This window comes from Aulonocara sp. 'chitande type north' Nkhata Bay, linkage group LG12 (assembly GCF_057382095.1).
Source record: "Aulonocara sp. 'chitande type north' Nkhata Bay isolate Kocher_YH1m ecotype deep benthic linkage group LG12, A_spYH_male_GT1.1, whole genome shotgun sequence".
NCBI classification, from domain to species: Eukaryota; Metazoa; Chordata; class Actinopteri; order Cichliformes; family Cichlidae; genus Aulonocara; species Aulonocara sp. 'chitande type north' Nkhata Bay.
The window spans coordinates 16954303-16972449 of record NC_141355.1 but is presented as its reverse complement, the minus strand read 5'-3'; the positions used below and the strand labels follow the sequence as shown (position 1 = coordinate 16972449).

At 39.3% G+C, this 18147-nt stretch overlaps 3 protein-coding genes across 6 annotated transcripts; 1 reads left to right on the top strand and 2 right to left on the bottom strand.

Moving 5' to 3' along the window:
- The first annotated feature begins 325 nt into the window (after window positions 1-325).
- On the top strand, window positions 326-5111 carry LOC147317191 (uncharacterized). Its single transcript, XM_086313913.1, has 6 exons — window positions 326-542; window positions 1123-2032; window positions 2301-2397; window positions 2772-2882; window positions 3331-3497; window positions 3831-5111. The coding sequence occupies exons 2-6, from the start codon at window positions 1125-1127 to the stop codon at window positions 4258-4260; spliced, it is 1713 nt and encodes a 570-aa protein (XP_086170039.1). The 5' UTR covers window positions 326-542; window positions 1123-1124; the 3' UTR covers window positions 4261-5111.
- A 1130-nt stretch (window positions 5112-6241) lies between these two features.
- On the bottom strand, window positions 6242-10606 carry LOC147317190 (uncharacterized). 4 transcript variants are annotated; one of them, XM_086313911.1, is made up of 11 exons: window positions 10362-10606; window positions 9564-9589; window positions 9169-9254; window positions 8988-9020; window positions 8802-8891; window positions 8341-8443; window positions 8209-8261; window positions 8023-8101; window positions 7329-7801; window positions 6936-7129; window positions 6242-6827 (listed from the first exon to the last, which is right to left on the bottom strand). In XM_086313911.1, the coding sequence occupies exons 2-11, from the start codon at window positions 9568-9570 to the stop codon at window positions 6683-6685; spliced, it is 1263 nt and encodes a 420-aa protein (XP_086170037.1). In that variant the 5' UTR covers window positions 9571-9589; window positions 10362-10606; the 3' UTR covers window positions 6242-6682. The 4 variants fall into 4 exon arrangements, with proteins under 4 accessions (XP_086170037.1, XP_086170035.1, XP_086170036.1 ...); XM_086313909.1 differs by having other exon boundaries at window positions 9169-9589; XM_086313910.1 differs by lacking the exon at window positions 10362-10606 and having other exon boundaries at window positions 9564-9742.
- A 412-nt stretch (window positions 10607-11018) lies between these two features.
- Window positions 11019-18033, bottom strand: prkg1l (protein kinase cGMP-dependent 1, like). The gene is made up of 20 exons (XM_086312875.1): window positions 17794-18033; window positions 16919-17120; window positions 16693-16807; window positions 16319-16485; window positions 15833-15946; window positions 14406-14511; window positions 14182-14245; window positions 13925-14002; window positions 13652-13746; window positions 13359-13424; window positions 13169-13246; window positions 12990-13086; window positions 12773-12912; window positions 12599-12688; window positions 12336-12477; window positions 12090-12253; window positions 11866-11988; window positions 11605-11667; window positions 11445-11511; window positions 11019-11365 (listed from the first exon to the last, which is right to left on the bottom strand). Exons 1-20 carry the CDS (start codon window positions 18031-18033, stop codon window positions 11282-11284), a joined length of 2295 nt encoding a protein of 764 aa, XP_086169001.1. The 3' UTR covers window positions 11019-11281.
- Window positions 18034-18147: the final 114 nt, after the last annotated feature.

Here is an 18147-nt window from a genome sequence, read left to right as displayed (position 1 = left end):
ACAGTTGTACATGTACAATGATAATAAGGGCTAGTCTAGTCTATTCTATTCTATTCTAAGAGAGGATGAGAAACACTGGGGGAAAAGACGTTATAATATGAAAAACACATTATATGTATAATTAAATAAATAACAAATAATTGTTATTTCAATATATATATATATATATATATATATATATATATATATATATATATATATATATATATATATATATATATATATATATCAATTAGTTGATTCACTTTATTTTTAACCAAAGCAGGGTATATATAGATAGTTATTTCATCATCTTTGCACACTGCACCATGTCCCATATGGACGATCTGATTTCCTCGTGTCAGCATTGTTCCCACATCATCATAATTAATGTTGTTCCAGGTTCAACATTGCAAGTGACCAATCACCTTCTTGTGACGTCATTCCTTTGCGACTTCGAAATACCCGCCTTCGAGTATTTCGAAATACAAGTGAAGAAGCGAAAAACCGCCGCCTGTCCGCCGAATTTGAAGTCAATTTAGGATACTTTCCTTTAATAAACGGTAAGCATTATACATATGTTCCTCACTTGGCTTGCTGTTTGTTTGCTAGCGATAGGCTACTTGACGACAGCATTAGCTAACCAGTGTTCTCTAGACCAGCGTTCCCCAACTTTTTGGGTGTTTCGTGGCCCGGGGGTTGGGTCAGGCAAAATTGCAGTAGCTTCCCTGATCATTTTACAAACATAAGTGAAGAGAATCTGGACTAAAAGGCCTAGACTTATGGTTGTGTGCTGAATCTATGAATCAAACTATCACCTGGAAACATAATTAACTGGTCCATAGCTGTGAAACTGGACATGAGTTCTTGATTCTATGGAGATTAACAGTAATCCAGAAATTTACAAATTTGTCCCAGGGACATCGCGTAGATGTTGTCCCTGGGACATCATGTTAAAGTTGCCAGAGACATACCATATGAAAGTTTAGCTTCTTTTAGCCCCTGTTTGTTTTATATTATTTTATATATATATTTTTTTTAATATTATATTTAATATTTACATTGTATTGCAAAAAACCCCACAACAAGTTAAAATGAATTAATGAATATTGACTAATTAAACCTTCGTTATTTTTCCACCAGAAATGGACGACATAATTAGAAGAAGTGTTCTGAATGACGAAAAAAAAAGAACTGGAAAAGACACACAACTTTGTGTGCATGTGTCACAATGCCAGGAGGACCCATTCAGTGTTGTGTTAGAAAAATTGAACTCATTAACCCTTCATGGACATTATAAATGTTTAAATGTTGCCTCAGGTAAAGACAGGAAAAGAGACTATTACAAATTCAACTGCATCAGAGCTGGGAAAAAAAGTCGAAACAGCTACAGAGCAGTGGGCTGTAAGGCCTATGTTTCATTTAAAGTACTCAAATGTTGGAAAGACCACACAGTCATCGTGCAGCGTACATATGATAAGCATGATGGGCATGATCCTTCGGACCCAAAAGACGCACATTTCAACAATATTTCCAGTGATTTGAGGAGGAAGATTGAGGAACTGCTTTCCCTTGGAACTAAGCCAGCCATCATACTAACCGAATGTCATAAATGGGCCAAAGAACATGGACACAGAGATCTTCACAACAGAGAGCATTTTGTCACACCACGTGACATTGACAGTGTTAGAACCTGCATGATGAGGAAGAAGCACTTTAACTGTGGAGACAGTCAAAGTGTACATACCTTACTTAATGGAAAACATCAAGAACATGTTCTCTTCTATCAACCATACACATCTGACCAAGAACTAATGATTGTTTTGCAGACACCTGTAATGAAATCAAACATGGAGAACTATGCAAAACAGTTAGTATTTGTTGACACCACGCACTGCGTTAACCAGTATTCATTTCCCTTATTCACACTTGTTGTAAGAGATGATCATGGGCATGGAGTCCCTGTGGCCTATGCTATTGTCAGCAACGAAAGTCAGAAAACCCTGGAAACTGTTCTTGGAATAGTTTGTGAGCATTTCCCAACTTCCCCGAGGTAAATAATACATTGACAGCTATTGATTTTGAAATAATTCCTTTTCAAAAAAGTTATAACATGCCAGAATCTAATGCTATAGCTGCAGCATGGGCTGCAAAAAACTTTCCTTTCCAGTTGTTAAAGTTATTCCTATAGGCTGTATGCAGTATTTTATATATCTACTTGTGAGTTGAAATGTTTAATTTGGCATTGAAGTGGTGCTTTGAGATAGCAAAAACATTTTCATACTGTTTAATCTCATTTAGTGTTTTCTTTTTTTCTGTAGAGCATTTATGGTTGACAAAGACTTTGCGGAAATAAATGCTCTGCAGAAGGTTTTTCCAGAGTCAGCTATCCTTCTATGCTGGTACCATGTCTTGCAGGTAAACCACATTGTTTTCTTTTCACGTTGTCTAAGATGCACCTGAAACACATTTTTACAACAGGGTCCTGTTGTCATGATTTGCCTCATTGTGATATTCACCTACTCAGGTTAATGAATATAAAGGGATAAAATGTTGAGTGACTATGTCCATCCATTTAAGACCACAGTGCACTCATCTTCTGGTGGCTGCTTCCCAAAGCTCTTTTTGACATTTAAAAATATGTTTGCCTGGTTGATTTCTGTAATGCACAGGTCCTCTTGTCCAGTGAGTGACAAAGTTATTTTTGGACGTCAGCTTTCTTTTATGCTTTTTGTACAGCTGCTCCTCTGTCTCTCTCTCCAGATTAACTTTTTTTTCTCTTACATTCACAGGCTGTTAATCGATGGCTTTCAAAATCAGAGTCCGGGGTCCATGGGCTTTCTAACACCCAAAAGAGAAATGAAATCATTTCTTTCTTTTGTAAGCTGAAAGCTTGCACATCTGTAAGTGTAATTTGTCTATTTCACATTTTGATTTCTTGATTACACTAAGAGCATAATAACTTTCAGTTGCTAAAAAAAGTTACAGAGAGATACAAAATAGATTTTTGAAACAATTTCTAAAACTGGCTTCTTATCTTGCTTATCAAAACAAGTACTTAAGCTGTGCAGACCATCATTGTGTCACCCACTGTGCAGTAGAACTTGTGAGTGGGATTCTTTCACAGACAGATGCTGAAACCAAATATGCTTATAGGTTTAGTGTTCCTTCTTAGCCATTGTAAGGGAAGAAATAATTGCTTCTTAATACAAAAACACGACATATTATTAATAACTTAAAATTCTTAATGTTATTCAATAAAAGGAAAAGGGCTTCAATACATAATATTAAAGATTTCAATAGGTCTGTTAAATGGATTGAAATATATTCTGTTGCATCCAATTCTCTTAGGAGGACGACTTTAAAGCCACATCAGCAGAGTTCTGCCAGACATTTAAGCAATACCCTTTGGTGTGCCAGTATTTTCAGAAGCACTGGGAAGGCATTGGCCACATGTGGTGTGACTACGGCCGTCGCTTCAGTCACACTCGTTCTGAAACAAACAATGTGATTGAAAGGTATGATTTATTATTTTGACCTCATTCAATTGTATTGCTGAAAAAAAGATATTATGCTTTAATCCAAGAGGCTAAACTGAGTAGGTTCGTCATGTCATTGCCAGAACAGGTTTTAGGCAAATCCTTTAAATTCTAGCAGCGTTTTTTTATGTTATCACAACAAAAAACAGAGTAGGTGGATTTGCCTAAATCAGCTAAATCGGCACAGAGCATTCCTTTATAAAAGACGTGTGCAATAGGTATTCCAATTTTTAAAAAAATAATACAGTCTTGATTAAAACTTTAAATTCCTTCAATTACAGTTACTAATCATTTCAAATAACTGTTTTTCAGATTTTTCCACCGCCTGAAATACCAGTTTTTATCTGGCTACAAGAATAGGCGTCTGGATGATCTGATTGAAGTGCTCCTAGGGAAGGCCGACGACTACTTCTCAGTCATAAAAACCCTGCAAGATGTGGGCCGCATGAAAAACAGGTTTGCTGACACCTTGTCTCAAGTTTCAGACTCTGCTTCAAGACTGATGGAAAGTGGTTGGGCTCTTAAAATTACAGTCAAGAACAGCCATGGAGTTAATGCATATCAAGTCCCATCTGAGTCAAGAGAAGACATGGTGTATGATGTCTGCCCTGTTGAGTCCTACTGCAACTGTACATATGGCTTACGAGGACTTCTTTGCAAGCATCTAGTGTTACATGGAAACAGACATTTCTACCTTGGCAAGAATTGCAGTGAAAGAAAGGCATTACTTTGTACACTGTGAGGACTTGAAAGTGATAAAAATGCCAAGTTTGTTTGGAAATCTGTGTTTTTTTGCATCGGCTGAAACACTTCAGTGCACTTGTTGTACGTTCTCTCACTATAACACATGTGCTTGCCTGAAGGTGGCTTGTAGCCATTTTAAAAAAATGAAAAACTCTCTGAAAAGTCCTCTATCAACTTTGAATGACACTCCTGTAGTTGAAAGCACAGACAAAAAATGCACAGAAGATGCAGTTGGAAAACTAAATGCTGTTTTAGACACAGTTAAACAGTGGGCATTCATTCCAGAGGGTATTACTCCAATGATAGATGAACTGCATACAAATGTCTTAAAAACAAAACAAGTAGGCAAAAGTATATGCCAGTACGAAATAAAGACGACAGAGAATGCACGCAAAATTAGGCCATTGTATTCTAGCAAGAAACGTTCGGCCAGCATCGACATTCCAACAGTCTGTGAAAATGAATGTGAACAGTCGATAACCACTGAAAGAGAGACATCCTCTGGAGAAAATGAAAACCTTTTGGAATACAAAACAAAAAAGAGAAGAGTTAAAGCTAAGTATATGCATAAGTAGACTTTTGTGTGACATTTCAAAGGGACTGCATCCATTACTTCTGTTTATTGAAACCTAAAGCTGAATAGCTGTCTTAACTTTCTGCCAAGGAACAGTTGAAAAGAAATTGTTTGGTCTCTCAAGCAGTTGTTATTTATGTGTGTTATTCATTACTTTGGCTTGGTTGCTGTTTTTGATACAAATTCATCTGTGCCCATTGTAATATTTTCATATGTTACTATTTTTATATTGCTATGCATTATAAATAAAGGATTACTTATTACTATTAAAGGTCTGCATTTGTAATTGTTGGTATTATTTATAAAATATGCGCTCTTAAGTTTTTTGCTCCATAAAACGATACCTGTCACTTTTTGGACATAGAGTATCAGCTGTTGAGAATCCTGGCTCATACAAAATAGAAGTAAAAGGTTTCAACATCCAGCCTTTTTATGATTAAATACAAAGTGTAATAACAGAGTTATTGGGGTGTGATTTTGTTAATAGTTAGTCTTAAGTATAAGTTTAATAGTAATGAGTAAGAAAATATAGCCAGAATAATGGAATGAGACTAACACCTGACCTCACACTGAGATTTGGTATGAAGTGGCATGTTTGTGCTAATGCTGACATTGGGGCTCAGAGTTCCTCTGTGTGTATATATTTGTGAACGTTAACTTGGCTAATGTCCAAGGGTTTGACTGCTTTCCTGTTGGATTGTATCACAAAGAACAGGGATAAGAGCACCAGTGGCCGTGCACACCCTCATCTCTCTCCTTCACCCGATCATTAGTGTTGGAAACCGGCATTAGCTCAGAGTAGATTAGACTTCAGTATAGTGCAAGTGATTTGATTTTATGATTATTTGATTCAGTTTTTTCTGTGTTCAAGCTCAATTACTTTAATAAAATATGTTGAATTCAAACAAATAAACTGTGGACATTACCCTTTTAAACCTTTCTGAAACAAGACAGGTAAAAACCAGTGTATAAAAGTTTACATAGGTATAAATAGCTCTAACACTTTACTCCAGCCTGGCGTCCACACATGTGGACATCACATTTTGGGTTATTTAGACCAAAATACTAAATCTTGATCAACAAGTGCCTGATATACAGTTATGAGGACATTATACTGCAACTGTTCTATCGAAATTTCAAATTAATGTCCTCATATGTGGCTCTCATTTTTCTCAGAAACAAAAATTAGGTAAAAAAAAAAAAACAAAACCTGGTAATTCTTTCTTTTTACATTCATCGGGTTCCAATCGGCCCAAATATCAAAGAGAAGTTAAAAATGCATGCCATGGAAGATTTCGGGTCTTAGGGGGTTAAAATGACCAGACCCCTCCGGCCTGTTTTCCAGGCCACTAAATTAAACCCAGTCAATTACCAATTGAACAGAATAAAAACCTATGAGGTCCACTAATAGTCCAAAAGTCCAAATCTTTAATAGAAAAGACAGGCAGAACTCAAACAAACAATAATCCAAACGAGGAGCATATATAAACACTGGAAAGTAAATAATTATAAGTTATTAAATCAGACTAATTAAATACAGTAAAACTAATAAGGGAAGACGAACACACGGGAAATAAAAATAACAGTGTAAACATACCAAAACTCAAAATAAAACAGGAAAGTTACTACAAACCGAGTGTGACACAATTACATTCATATTGAAACATATGTGATAATTTTCTTTCTTTGTAGCATTTTTAAGATATGTGTTAGAACAGTCATTATGCTGTTTGGATTAGGAACCAATCATTTTTGCCAAATAGTTAACACAAACTTAGAACAACAATGAACAATTTTCAAGATTCTGATTTACAGAACAAACAAAAGTCACAAAAGGTTTCATTATTTAAGAAACAAGATCAAGTTTTTCACACAGGAATGAAATGACAGAATCCAGTGCAGCGGGGCCAAAGGTGTGTGTCAGCAAACTGAAGGTTGAGGAATCAGTCAGCTCATGTTTAAGATTGTGTTGGATTTTGAGAAGAGTCTGTCTGTTATTAGAAAGTAAGATTAACAATGTTACACCAATAACCCAAATACGGGGAAATGACAAATAATACCAAAAAAGATACAACTTTCATATTGTTTTACTAACTTACTTTGTCATATCAGCACTTGAATGGTCGATGCCTTTACAGACCATGTCTGTTGTGACATCGCAGGCCGATCTTCCGGCAAACCCGAGGGCTAGCTCCCCAGCCTCCTCTTCACTCAGAACACTAAACACTGTTACTTTAGTTTTGGCCTTCTTAGGCCTGTCAAGAATCATTGCGGGCAGTTTGGCTTTACGGCCCTAAAAAAGAAAAAGTGCAAACACCAAAAGAGCAGAGAGAGACACACACACGCGCACAAAGTTAAATGCTTTTGTTTACATGGTGTAATTGTGTATATGTTGCAGCAAATGCACAATTTCCAGCCACATTGTCACTTCATTGATACGAGTAACCCGGATTTATTTCAGGTGACATCAAAATCACGAAATGTATATCTACCCCAATCAAACCTCTGAAAACATGAACTGACATGTTCTCTGCGTTGATTCTGCGCTTGATCTCGTCTTCTGTTATTGTGTAGGTTTTCTTTTTTGAGCTTGGTACAGATAAGCGACCATGCACTCTGTAAACTGTACTAGTTCCTTCTGAATCAGTTTGGAATTCTGTATCTGCATCGATCCTGTCAACATCATCAGCAGCAGCATTATCTGTACTCAGACTTGTGCCGTATACTTCTGTTTCTTTTTCTTTGTCTTCAGTCTGTGTACCTTCATCTCTGACTGTCAGTCTTCCTATCTCACTGTTACTTGTCGATTTGCTGCAGATGTTCTCTCCCTTAGGAACTTTTCCTTTGTCATTCGCTGCCTGATGCTTTCCCTGATGACATTCTTCACTGGCTACTTCTATTGCTCCTCCTGTATAGCCACCCACTATGCTGCACAACTCCTTTCCCTCTGCTGTGCTGCACTGTGCTGTTACATAAAGAAGAATGATATAAACAGCACTATATCAATTTAATTGTGAAGAGAAATCCCCACAATACGACACAGTTATGTCTAAAATAGTTTTGTGTAAAAACTGGATCTTGAAACGTCCACTTTAATTACACAGTCCTGGTGTGCAAAGGCAAAATTACGGAAAAAAAATTCACTTTAAACATTTTTGGACATTGTTTAGTTATATTGTGACTTACTCTCACAGAAGATACAGATGCCACAAACAGACTTTGAACAACGCATGTGCTTGTATGCACCACATTTCTGGCACTGCACCTGTGAATTAAAAAAAAAAAAAGAAGAAGAAATAAACAAACAAAAAACAAATGAACAAAGTCCATTAAATAAACAATCTATATGGCTAAGGACATGTCATAGTGTACCCGGTCTTTGGCTGCAATCACACACCAGCACTGACTGCACTTCCTAGTTCGATCTGCAAAATATAATTTGTTTAAGTACAAGTTACATTTTCCAATGTTAGAGAAAAAGAAGGCAGCTAATTTTATCTTTACCTATTGAGGAAAATAAGTAGTGGCAAAGTCGGGACCTGAGCTTTGTGATTTCAGTGTTGTACTCCTCCACTTGTGTTTTACCGTCAATGAGAGATTGGGCAAACTAATAATTGACGAAGAAAAAAAAAAAAAAAAAAGAACAAAAAGAATTAGATTAACAAAGAAATGTTTGTTTGTTTGGTTTACATTAATTAATTTCTATAGTGTGTACAAAACAAATCAAGACCACAGACTCAACACGCACCACTAAATTTTTGGTGTTCTTTATCAGTTGGCCAAGACAGAAATGTTTTAATCTGTGTGCATTGCTTTTGAACAAGTCTTAACACAGAAAAGGTTTCAGAAAGGTATTTTTCAGGTTCTTCTGACAAGGCTTCAATTTTGGAAAATGCTGTTTGTTTATAGTGGCAACTTATAAACCCTTTGTGATAAGAACATAGTTACCACAGTCCAAGTCATACCTTCAAAAAGTATGCACTTTGTGCTCTTGTGGACCCATCCAAAATTTTTCCAGTGATTTGGCTTGGTATTGGATAAATGTGAGGGAAATTCTATAAAAATAACATAAATACACCTATGTTTTCAAATACATTACAAAAAACGTAAACATGCTATGTCATTATGATCAAACAAGCTTTTCAACATACCTCACACTGCAAATAGATTAGGCCATCTATTACCTTATAAAACAAATAAATAAATACATATAAATAAAAACAGAACTAAGGAACACGATTCATTAAGTAAATTGTACAATAAAGTGTATTTAAAGCAGAATTTAACATTAGTTTTATGACAACATAAAAGGATTTTTATGTCAAGAGGTACCTCATCTGAAATGTTAGTCTGGTCAAACAGGGATTTCAAACTTGAAATACCAATAGAGTTTGGTCCAGCTACTCCCACAAGGTAATCTGTGAGAAAGCATATGCTGTAGTCAACAGATATCATTTTCTTTTTGCATGCTGCAACCATCATCCATTTCAGTCTTCTAGGAGCTTTGTCTGGTTGTAGTTCTTTTTTCTCCTCCTCTCCCCTCATCTATTAATTAAATTGTTTTCTGACCTTCCTAACTGTTTCCGACCTGTCTTCCCAATGTGATGTTTAAGCAATATATGTATGGTCAGAAGGGGGTGAAATTTTCATTGCAGTTGTACGTGTAACATTGCATGTGATAATAAAAGGCTTGATTGGTTGATTATTCAACATGAGTTGACATTTACCTGACATTGTGAAGGAGTCACAGTTTCTGTAAGGGTGTAAGAACATAACATGTGGATTTGTTACACTTCTTTTTCACAAGTTAATAACAATCAATAATTTTCATTCCATTATTTACAAGCTATCACACGATGTCCCAGGGACAACATCTACACGATGTCCCAGGGACAACATCTACACGATGTCCCAGGGACAACATTTACGCGATATCCCAGGGACAACATTTACGCGATGTCCCAGGGACAATATTTACACGATGTCCCAGGGACAACATCTACACGATGTCCCAGGGACAACATTTACACGATGTCCCAGGGACAACATCTACACGATGTCCCAGGGCAACTTCTACATGATGTCCCAGGGACAACATTTACACAATGTCCCAGGGACAACATTTACACAATGTCCCAGGGACAACATTTACGCGATGTCCCTGGGACAACATTTACGCGATGTACCAGGACAAATTTGTAAATTTCTGGATTACTGTTAATCTCCATAGAATCAAGAACTCATGTCCAGTTTCACAGCTATGGACCAGTTAATTATGTTTCCAGGTGATAGTTTGATTCATAGATTCAGCACACAACCATAAGTCTAGGCCTTTTAGTCCAGATTCTCTTCACTTATGTTTGTAAAATGATCAGGGAAGCTACTGCAATTTTGCCTGACCCAACCCCCGGGCCACGAAACACCCAAAAAGTTGGGGAACACTGGTTAGCTAATGCTGTCGTCAAGTAGCCTATCGCTAGCAAACAAACAGCAAGCCAAGTGAGGAACATATGTATAATGCTTACCGTTTATTAAAGGAAAGTATCCTAAATTGACTTCAAATTCGGCGGACAGGCGAATTGACTTCAAATTCGGCGGACAGGCGGCGGTTTTTCGCTTCTTCACTTGTATTTCGAAATAATCGAAGGCGGGTATTTCGAAGTCGCAAAGGAATGACGTCACAAGAAGGTGATTGGTCACTTGCAATGTTGAACCTGGAACAACATTAATTATGATGATGTGGGAACAATGCTGACACGAGGAAATCAGATCGTCCTACACATATACATATGATATATGTTGCTATTGCCTGTGTCATGTTGCCACTGAGAACAAAAAACAAACAAACAAATAGAGCCGGATTCCTTGTGTGCGAGCACTTATTAGGCCAATAAAGCCCATTCTGAATTTAAAGTTGTATTAAAGTTATACAACTTCCTGTGTGTTTGCCTTTCCTTCCGGACCTTGACGTTTTTCTGCAAGACTGGGCCCACACTGACGTAACTTCTTAATTGCATTCATGCATTTGAGGGAGGGATCAAAAGTGATTGTGCAGTCCCCCCAGCCCCCCAGCCTACCATTGACAAAGTGAATCTCATGAATCAAAGTTTAAAAGGAAAGAATAGAAAGACACAGCTCATTTGATTAATGAATCTGTTTATTTATTGTTTATTGGATTCGATTTGACTCCAGTTATAGGCTATGTTTGGAAATGTGTAAAGGTTTTATGCAGATACACAGAAAAAACAGTCTTGGCTTAGCGCAGCAGGCAGTATGGATCACTTATCAAACAAAAGCTGCATCAAGTGTTACAGCGGAAAATATTTTTTGTCTTAAACTGTAATGAATTCGTAATGGCAGTAAGTCTGTGGGTAGTCAATTATTCATGGAGACAAAACCTGAAGTAGTGTCTGACAGGATTTTGTTTCCGGTTCACAGAAATCCCTCAGAAATCATCCCAGTCTGTGCATGGCTCCACCGAGTCCTCGGTATAAAGGCCAAATGAACCGCTTCCCAAAAAATGCTTGACCTGAAAAAGACAGAAATAAAAAAAAATGACTAACATGAAAAGCTGTAAAGACCAACAGCCAGTATTGAATTTGCCTTACTTTGGGAATAACCGGGGCTGTTAATGTCCTTTCACAAAGTCCGTCCCAGTTGAATCCTTCAAACCATCTGAATAAAAACAGAACATCATAACAACATGTTTCCAAGCAGAGCCTCAATGTTTCTCTCCAGAGTACCCAAAACAAAAATCCATCATCTTACTTGTGTTTCTGAATGTCCCTGGCCCCATTTCTCTGACTGCCCAGTCTCTCTGAGGGATTGCTCCTTGAACAGACCAGCAAATAAGCTGAATTTATAATCAGTTTCTCATCTTTAGGAGGTGGTATTACAGCACACTTGCACTGTTTCTGTCTGGTTTTGTGTGTTGAGGGTGGAAAAAGTGTGAAAAAGCACTAAATAACAATAATTTTAAAATAAATCTGTCCAAGCTTTCACACTGTGCTTAGTGGCTCATATTCACACCTGCACAGTTTCTTTATGAGACTGGAGGCACTTCTGCTGATGGTTTTTGGAAAGTCGACCTGATCGATGCCACGAATTGTTGCAGTGAGAATTTTCAGGGGGTCAGAGTGGCTGAATGGGAGCCTGGAGAGGAGAACAGGTGGCCGTCAAGATAACTTCAATCTGCAATTCGGAAAAATATGCTGGAAAAAAAGGAGGGTTGTCCAAAAATTTGAAAAGCTTACCTACCACTCAGAAGTTCAAACACAAAAACACCCAGCGACCACAAGTCTGCACACATGTTGTGGCCTTTGCTCGAGATGATTTCAGGTGCCATGTAGCCCAGCGTACCACAAAACGTCCACGTTTTCTTACCCACCTCAACCTTCTTTAGACACCTGGAGCCAACCTGCAAGAGACAGATATGAGTACATTTGCTCTCACCTCTGCTACATTTCATTTAACAAGACGTGACGTTAAGATTGTAGTACCAGCTTGGCATAACCATGCTCATCCAGAAGAACATGTTCAGGCTTGAGGTCCCTATAGATGACACCTTGACAGTGCAGAAAGGACAAGGCCTTTACAACACAAGCTGTGTAGAACCTGGTGCTCCATTCATCCAAATATCCTCTGAAACAGTTTGGAGAAGTGGCTGACATGAGGTGCAGGCCATTTAATATTTTACTGTGAGGAAACACAGTGGGACTACAAATACAGGCCTCAAATATTCCGTTTATTCTTAAGTACTTACTTGTCTTTGAGTAGATTAGATAAATCTCCACCAAGACAAGCTTCTGTCAAAACATACAGACGCTCTGCATCTTTAAAGGTGTTGTGCAGCCTGTGATCAATGAAAATAAAAATTACTTTAGATCTTTCTACTCAGCATCAACAATATTTTACTAGACCTAAGTATGGGACACACCTGACTATAAATGAACAGCAGGTCTCCATTAGGATGTGGCTTTCTCTCTGGATGTGCTCTCGTTGGCCACTGCTGACAATCAGCTTCTTCTTGAGGACCCTCATGGCAAAAGGACACTTTGTCTTGCTCTTCAGTTGCACCTTACAGAGAACAGAAGTAAATGCATTACATTATAGACACATCGCCGAGGGCGAGCTGCTTGCAGATTGACCCTCACCAGGTCTACGTGACCAAACTCTCCGACCCCCAAAGGGCAAATAATCTGGAAATCACTTAAGGTGGAAGTAGACAGGAGGGTAGGATCCGCATCTGAGCTGCTTACAAGGAAAACAGGGGTGAGCTTTTATTCTGGGTCTTCTGTATATAGAAATGAAACAGTGTTTTAACGCTCCTCACTAGACTTCAGGTTCATTGTTTTGTTGCTCCTCTTGACTGCAATCAGGTGTCAAGCCTTCAATGATGCCCTTAAAGGTGCTGTAGTACAGACAATTACGAATATTCACGTTAGATAAAGCACATTTTCAAATCAGAGAGTAATGTGACAGCTGAATCACTTACAGTTTGTGAACAAAAAATATCCACTTACTCTCTGTCTATTACCAGGCACGTAACTCCTCCAGCAGCTATCACACTCACAGTCCGAATGTCCTCTCTGAAGACAAGCAAGTATCACAAAAGTATCACAAAATAAAACACAAGACTATCAATGTATATATATATATATATATATATATGTGTATATATATATGTGTGTGTGTGTGTGTGTGTGTGTGTGTGTGTGTGTGTGTGTGTGTGTGTGTGTGTGTGTGTGTGCTTTTTCATTATATGTGCAGAAATTTCTTTATAGCATCATCTGAAGGAGCTTTTTTTCCTTCTTACCCCCACAGAGCCTTTTCTCCAAACCACTGTCTCTCAGAGAGCTTAGAAAGAACTACCTGTTCTTCCTGCTCTTGCCCCTTTTCTGTCACTTTCACCTGTCAAATGTAATGAAAAAAGAGGTAATGGTGATGAGCGCAACGCACCAAAGTAAATTATCACCATCATAAAGTCATTTCCGCCACTGCTTTGACATTTCTGTCATCCAGGCTGTAAATCTTTTCCTCAGAAAGCCCCCCTTGATCTGCGCAGCAGGATGAGAGCAGAACACTTTACCTGGCCTTTGCTGATGATATAAAAGGTGTCTCCTGTGGCCCCTTGTCGAATGACGTACTCGCCATCGGCGTAATGTGTCTGTGGAAGGCAAATGAAAACCGACAGCAGTGTGACCAGTGGAAAAATATCAATAAAACAAAGAAGGGTTCATCCAGAGAGCTTTCTTTGCACTTATAGAGGCACTGCATGTAAACATTCACCTCATCTATTAGCTGGATACACTAGTGTGCTTCACAGTTAAATAACTTCAAGTGTACCTCTTCCATGAGATCCGACATTTTCATGAGGACATCTGCTGGCAGCGACTGGAGGAAGGGAATGCTGCACACAGATACAAACAAAAAGCACTGGATATCATCCGCAATAGCTCATGTAGGTGCATGAGGACAATGAGCAGATACCGTGCTCAGAGGTAAAAGCCTACACGGCCCATCAAAGCAGCTTTTTGGAGCTGCTCCATGTGCATCAGTCTGATTTTCACCTGCTAAGAAGCTCCACTGAATGGGAAAGGCGCTTGAGACCACTCTGCATGATTATGGTCTGGTAGCTCTTGCGATCCACAACCCACAGCCTGCTGTCCGTTCGTGCTGCAGATCAAAACACAGAGGAAAACGCTGTGTTAGTGACAGATGAGTGAAAGCACTATCGAGACTCACGCTGCCTGTGATGGATGTGGACGTGCAGCCAGTAAGTAGGCCAGGATTTCATTAGAAATGCTTACCGTGTATCGTAAAAACTAAAAATACTTGTTTTCCTTGCAGAGGTCAGTTGATATCAATCAAATCTAATTTCCTTCAGCCATCATCACCATCTTTCTTTCTAATAGAGCTTGAAAGAGAGTGTCGTTAATTAATAATGACCAGTATTGATTGATTCACTGAACCTTCCTGCAAACGGAAGACGACGTCCCCACCAGACAGTCTAATAAGATCGAGCATCTGATTATTGTGGTGCAGTCCTTGTCTCAGTTCCCTGTTTTTGGATACAAACCAAACTTTGTCGCTTTACCTTTGTATGGCACACGGCGTGCAGCCATTAGTTTTTAATTTAATCTCTTGTACCAGATATGATGGGAAAAAAGGTAATTTCAGGTCAGGAAGGAGATAAATGCAACAGGCCTTAAATGGATTGAAAAAAAGAGGGTACATGGAACAAGGGGGAGCAGCGAGCAGACATCAAATGAGTTTTGTTACCAGAGAGCAGACAAATGTAGAACAGTGAATTGGAAAGGCTGCCTGGTTGCAGGACAAAGAAAGGAGTTTTTAAAAAAGGGGAGGAATGGGATGCTTTTGGGACCAAACAAGACAAAACAGACAGATTTTTCAATTTAAACTAATCCGGCCATTTTCACAGCCTATTTATTTGTGAAACCAGGTCAGACACACGCAGCCACGGCTGAAAAGGTTTTCCCACAGGACTCTGCGATCGGATCCTCAAAGGAAATGATAGCACAGTTTCTGCTTGTAAGAGGGGGAAAAAATCACCACAAAAGCACAGATGAGAGGTTGCAACGCAGCGGTCATTAAATCGAGATCGTTTACAAGAAGATTATTTTTAAATGTTTGCAAGATGCTGAGATGCTGGATTGCAGGGAGGAGATGTGGCGGTCCAGGCAGCCTTGTTAAGCGGCAAAAACCAAGGATGCTTTAAATTCCTCACATCTGATAGAAGGCCATGCAAAGCTGTTGTGAAATCTCAGAGGGTCTTTTGATTTCGAATTCAACAGGCGTCTTTTGTCCGAGGCCACAGCCAGAAATCTTACCGCTTGTGAAATTCGCTTAAACTAGAATTATTTATATTCTCGCCGAATCAGAGATAATCACAGAGAAATTCTTCAGGTTGACAGCTCTCCTGTGACATCTGCGCGCAATTATAAAATAAAGAAGCCGATGCAAAGCTTTGATATACCTGACACAGAGTAGGTGTGGGTGCAGTTGTAAAGGAGCGCTAGCTCTCCAAACATGTCTTCTGGTTCAACTGTGAGCAGCTTCAGTCCATCTTTCATCATTTCCAGCCTCCCTTCTGCGAATAAACAAACACTGGGTGAAGGACGACGCAGAGAAGTGGGTTTTATGTCAGATAATGTACAGACTGAGAGAGATATACAGCACAAACAACAGAAAGGCAAGGCAACCGGAGATAAACAGCCTCTCCGTCTCCTCAGGCTCAAGCTGATATTTCAACCCAAACTAGAAATGTGTTGCTCCACACGCTGTCACTTTGTTGCGTTTCTATTTGCTTCTGCTTATCAGTACAAGAATTTAAATATAAAGATATGATCAAGCTCATCATTTAATCAGTCTGTCCTTAAGCATCTGACATCTCAAGGAAGCCTTAATAAATATCCTCGTGTGTGATTAATGGCGGCCATTGTGAGAGGAAAAAAGGATTTACCTTCCAAAACGTAAGCCTGAGCCCCAGCGGTCCCCTCCTGAATAACATAGCAGCCTTGATTGATGGTGGTGGAATGCATGCAGGCGATGATGGCTCTGATTTCTCCTTCATCAAGGTGCTTCAGCAAGTCGTTTCTCAGAAATGATGCCCGAATCAGCCTCTGGGACCTGAGGACATGAGGAAACGATATCAAATTTGCAGGTGAGGATGAGTTATTAAACAGTGTCAATTGCTTGAGCGTCTGACAATGAATAAAAAAAGCATTGGTTCATCATGAGTCATGCAGTCAGCAGTCAGTGAGCCTTGAACATGCATGAATGTAATTTTTCAATCTGAGCAGGTGTAGCTCTGAAGGGAACACTGTGTCCTCTTACTCGTGGCTTTTGTCACAGCTTCTCTGTGAAACCAAGGCAAGAGTCACTGGGTCCAGAGTGAGGGGCTCACAAATCACCGTCTGCCTTCTGGGTCTCTTGTTGTCATCAGTTTGAGCTGAGGTAGAAGCAAAAAAATAAAGAATAAAAAAAGTCAGGGAAATTTAACAGAACTCTATATCAGTCCTAATAAGCCTTGCAATTATTAGAACAGCACAAAACTGCCTACATGCACTGACTGCAGAGGATCCTGGGAGGGAGACAGTGGTTCTGTAGCGGTCTAGTTCTTCCTGCAGCCGCCGGATGAGTTCATCCTTTGTGTCCAGCTCAAGCTCCAGCTCATCTATCAGCGTGTCCCTCTGGCGAAGCTCCTCAATCTTTAGTTGCAAAGCAAACTGAAGGTCCCGAAGTGTCCCCATCACCTGCAAACACTAGCAGACTTCATCTATGCTTTTTACAAAGAGCCATCCATAGAGTATATACATTCCTACAGCTCCTATGCAGTATGGATCTATCTATAACAAACTTGATCTCTGTCTGATTTTGATCTACACACCTCTTTATTATTTAGCTAATCCATTCAGGTGTAATGGCTTCTACCTGGATAAGAGCATAGATCCACCTGTTTTGGGCTTCTTGTACATTTCCACACCTATACGTGTGTTCATATGTTTATGAGCACATTAATGTTCACTGCAAATGAGTCACAGGTAAGGTATAGCTCCACATTGCAAGCATTAGCTCAAGTCTATTGTTCTGCATCTCTATACATAATTCAAGCCACATTAAGACAAAATAGAAAGAAAGTAGAAATGAAATGCTTGCACAGTAAATGTTAGTGCAAACTTCCTGCTGGGTCCCACACAAAAGTCTTAACAGGAATGAAAACATAAAAATAAGATTGGATTTTCCATGTGACTGTTAGGCGTGGCTGATGCTTTCACGATGATTTTTTCTTTTTTTTTTTAAATCTTTGCTGCTTTTACGCTGTTATGTTTCTAATTGACTGTCTGTTAGCACAGATGAGGCTGTGTCCGCAAACTGTATTAATGCTGTGCGATATTTCACACCATAAACAAACAAATGAACACAAACATCACTTACCACACGCAGCCTGTATGGCGTTATGGGGGTCTCTTTCACCGGCGTGTTTTGGCCTGGTTTGGTTGCAGACTGTTCACTCGACAGGTGCACATCCCGTCTGTAAGTGCCCAGCTGAAGGATGCTCTCCTCTCTTGCTCGCGGCTGGCCGGGGCTGGGCACAGACAGCAGGCAATCACATGACCCACACGGTGGAAACCATGCGGGGAGGGTGAGATGAGAAACGTGTGGACCGGATCCCATCTGGGTCACGGGGTCCTCAGGGTGTTCCTGAGCCTTGGGAGTAGGTGGGGATCCGGCAAAATGTGCAATGCATGTTAATGATTGTATGCCCAACCGATCATAAAGCAGGTTAAA

Coding starts and splice junctions, on each gene's coding strand:
- LOC147317191 (XM_086313913.1), top strand. CDS start 1,125: ATGGACGACATAATTAGAAGAAGTGTTCTGAATGACGAAAAAAAAAGA. Junction 2,033..2,300: donor CATTTCCCAACTTCCCCGAG/GTAAATAATACA, acceptor TTTTTTCTGTAG/AGCATTTATGGTTGACAAAG. Junction 3,498..3,830: donor ACAAACAATGTGATTGAAAG/GTATGATTTATT, acceptor ACTGTTTTTCAG/ATTTTTCCACCGCCTGAAAT.
- LOC147317190 (XM_086313909.1), bottom strand. CDS start 9,381: ATGAGGGGAGAGGAGGAGAAAAAAGAACTACAACCAGACAAAGCTCCT. Junction 8,444..8,801: donor AAAGTGCATACTTTTTGAAG/GTATGACTTGGA, acceptor GTCAATTATTAG/TTTGCCCAATCTCTCATTGA. Junction 7,130..7,328: donor TTTTCAGAGGTTTGATTGGG/GTAGATATACAT, acceptor TTTCTTTTTTAG/GGCCGTAAAGCCAAACTGCC.
- prkg1l (XM_086312875.1), bottom strand. CDS start 18,033: ATGGGATCCGGTCCACACGTTTCTCATCTCACCCTCCCCGCATGGTTT. Junction 16,486..16,692: donor AGCTGTGACAAAAGCCACGA/GTAAGAGGACAC, acceptor TCATGTCCTCAG/GTCCCAGAGGCTGATTCGGG. Junction 13,247..13,358: donor TGCCTGGTAATAGACAGAGA/GTAAGTGGATAT, acceptor TCTGTACTACAG/CACCTTTAAGGGCATCATTG.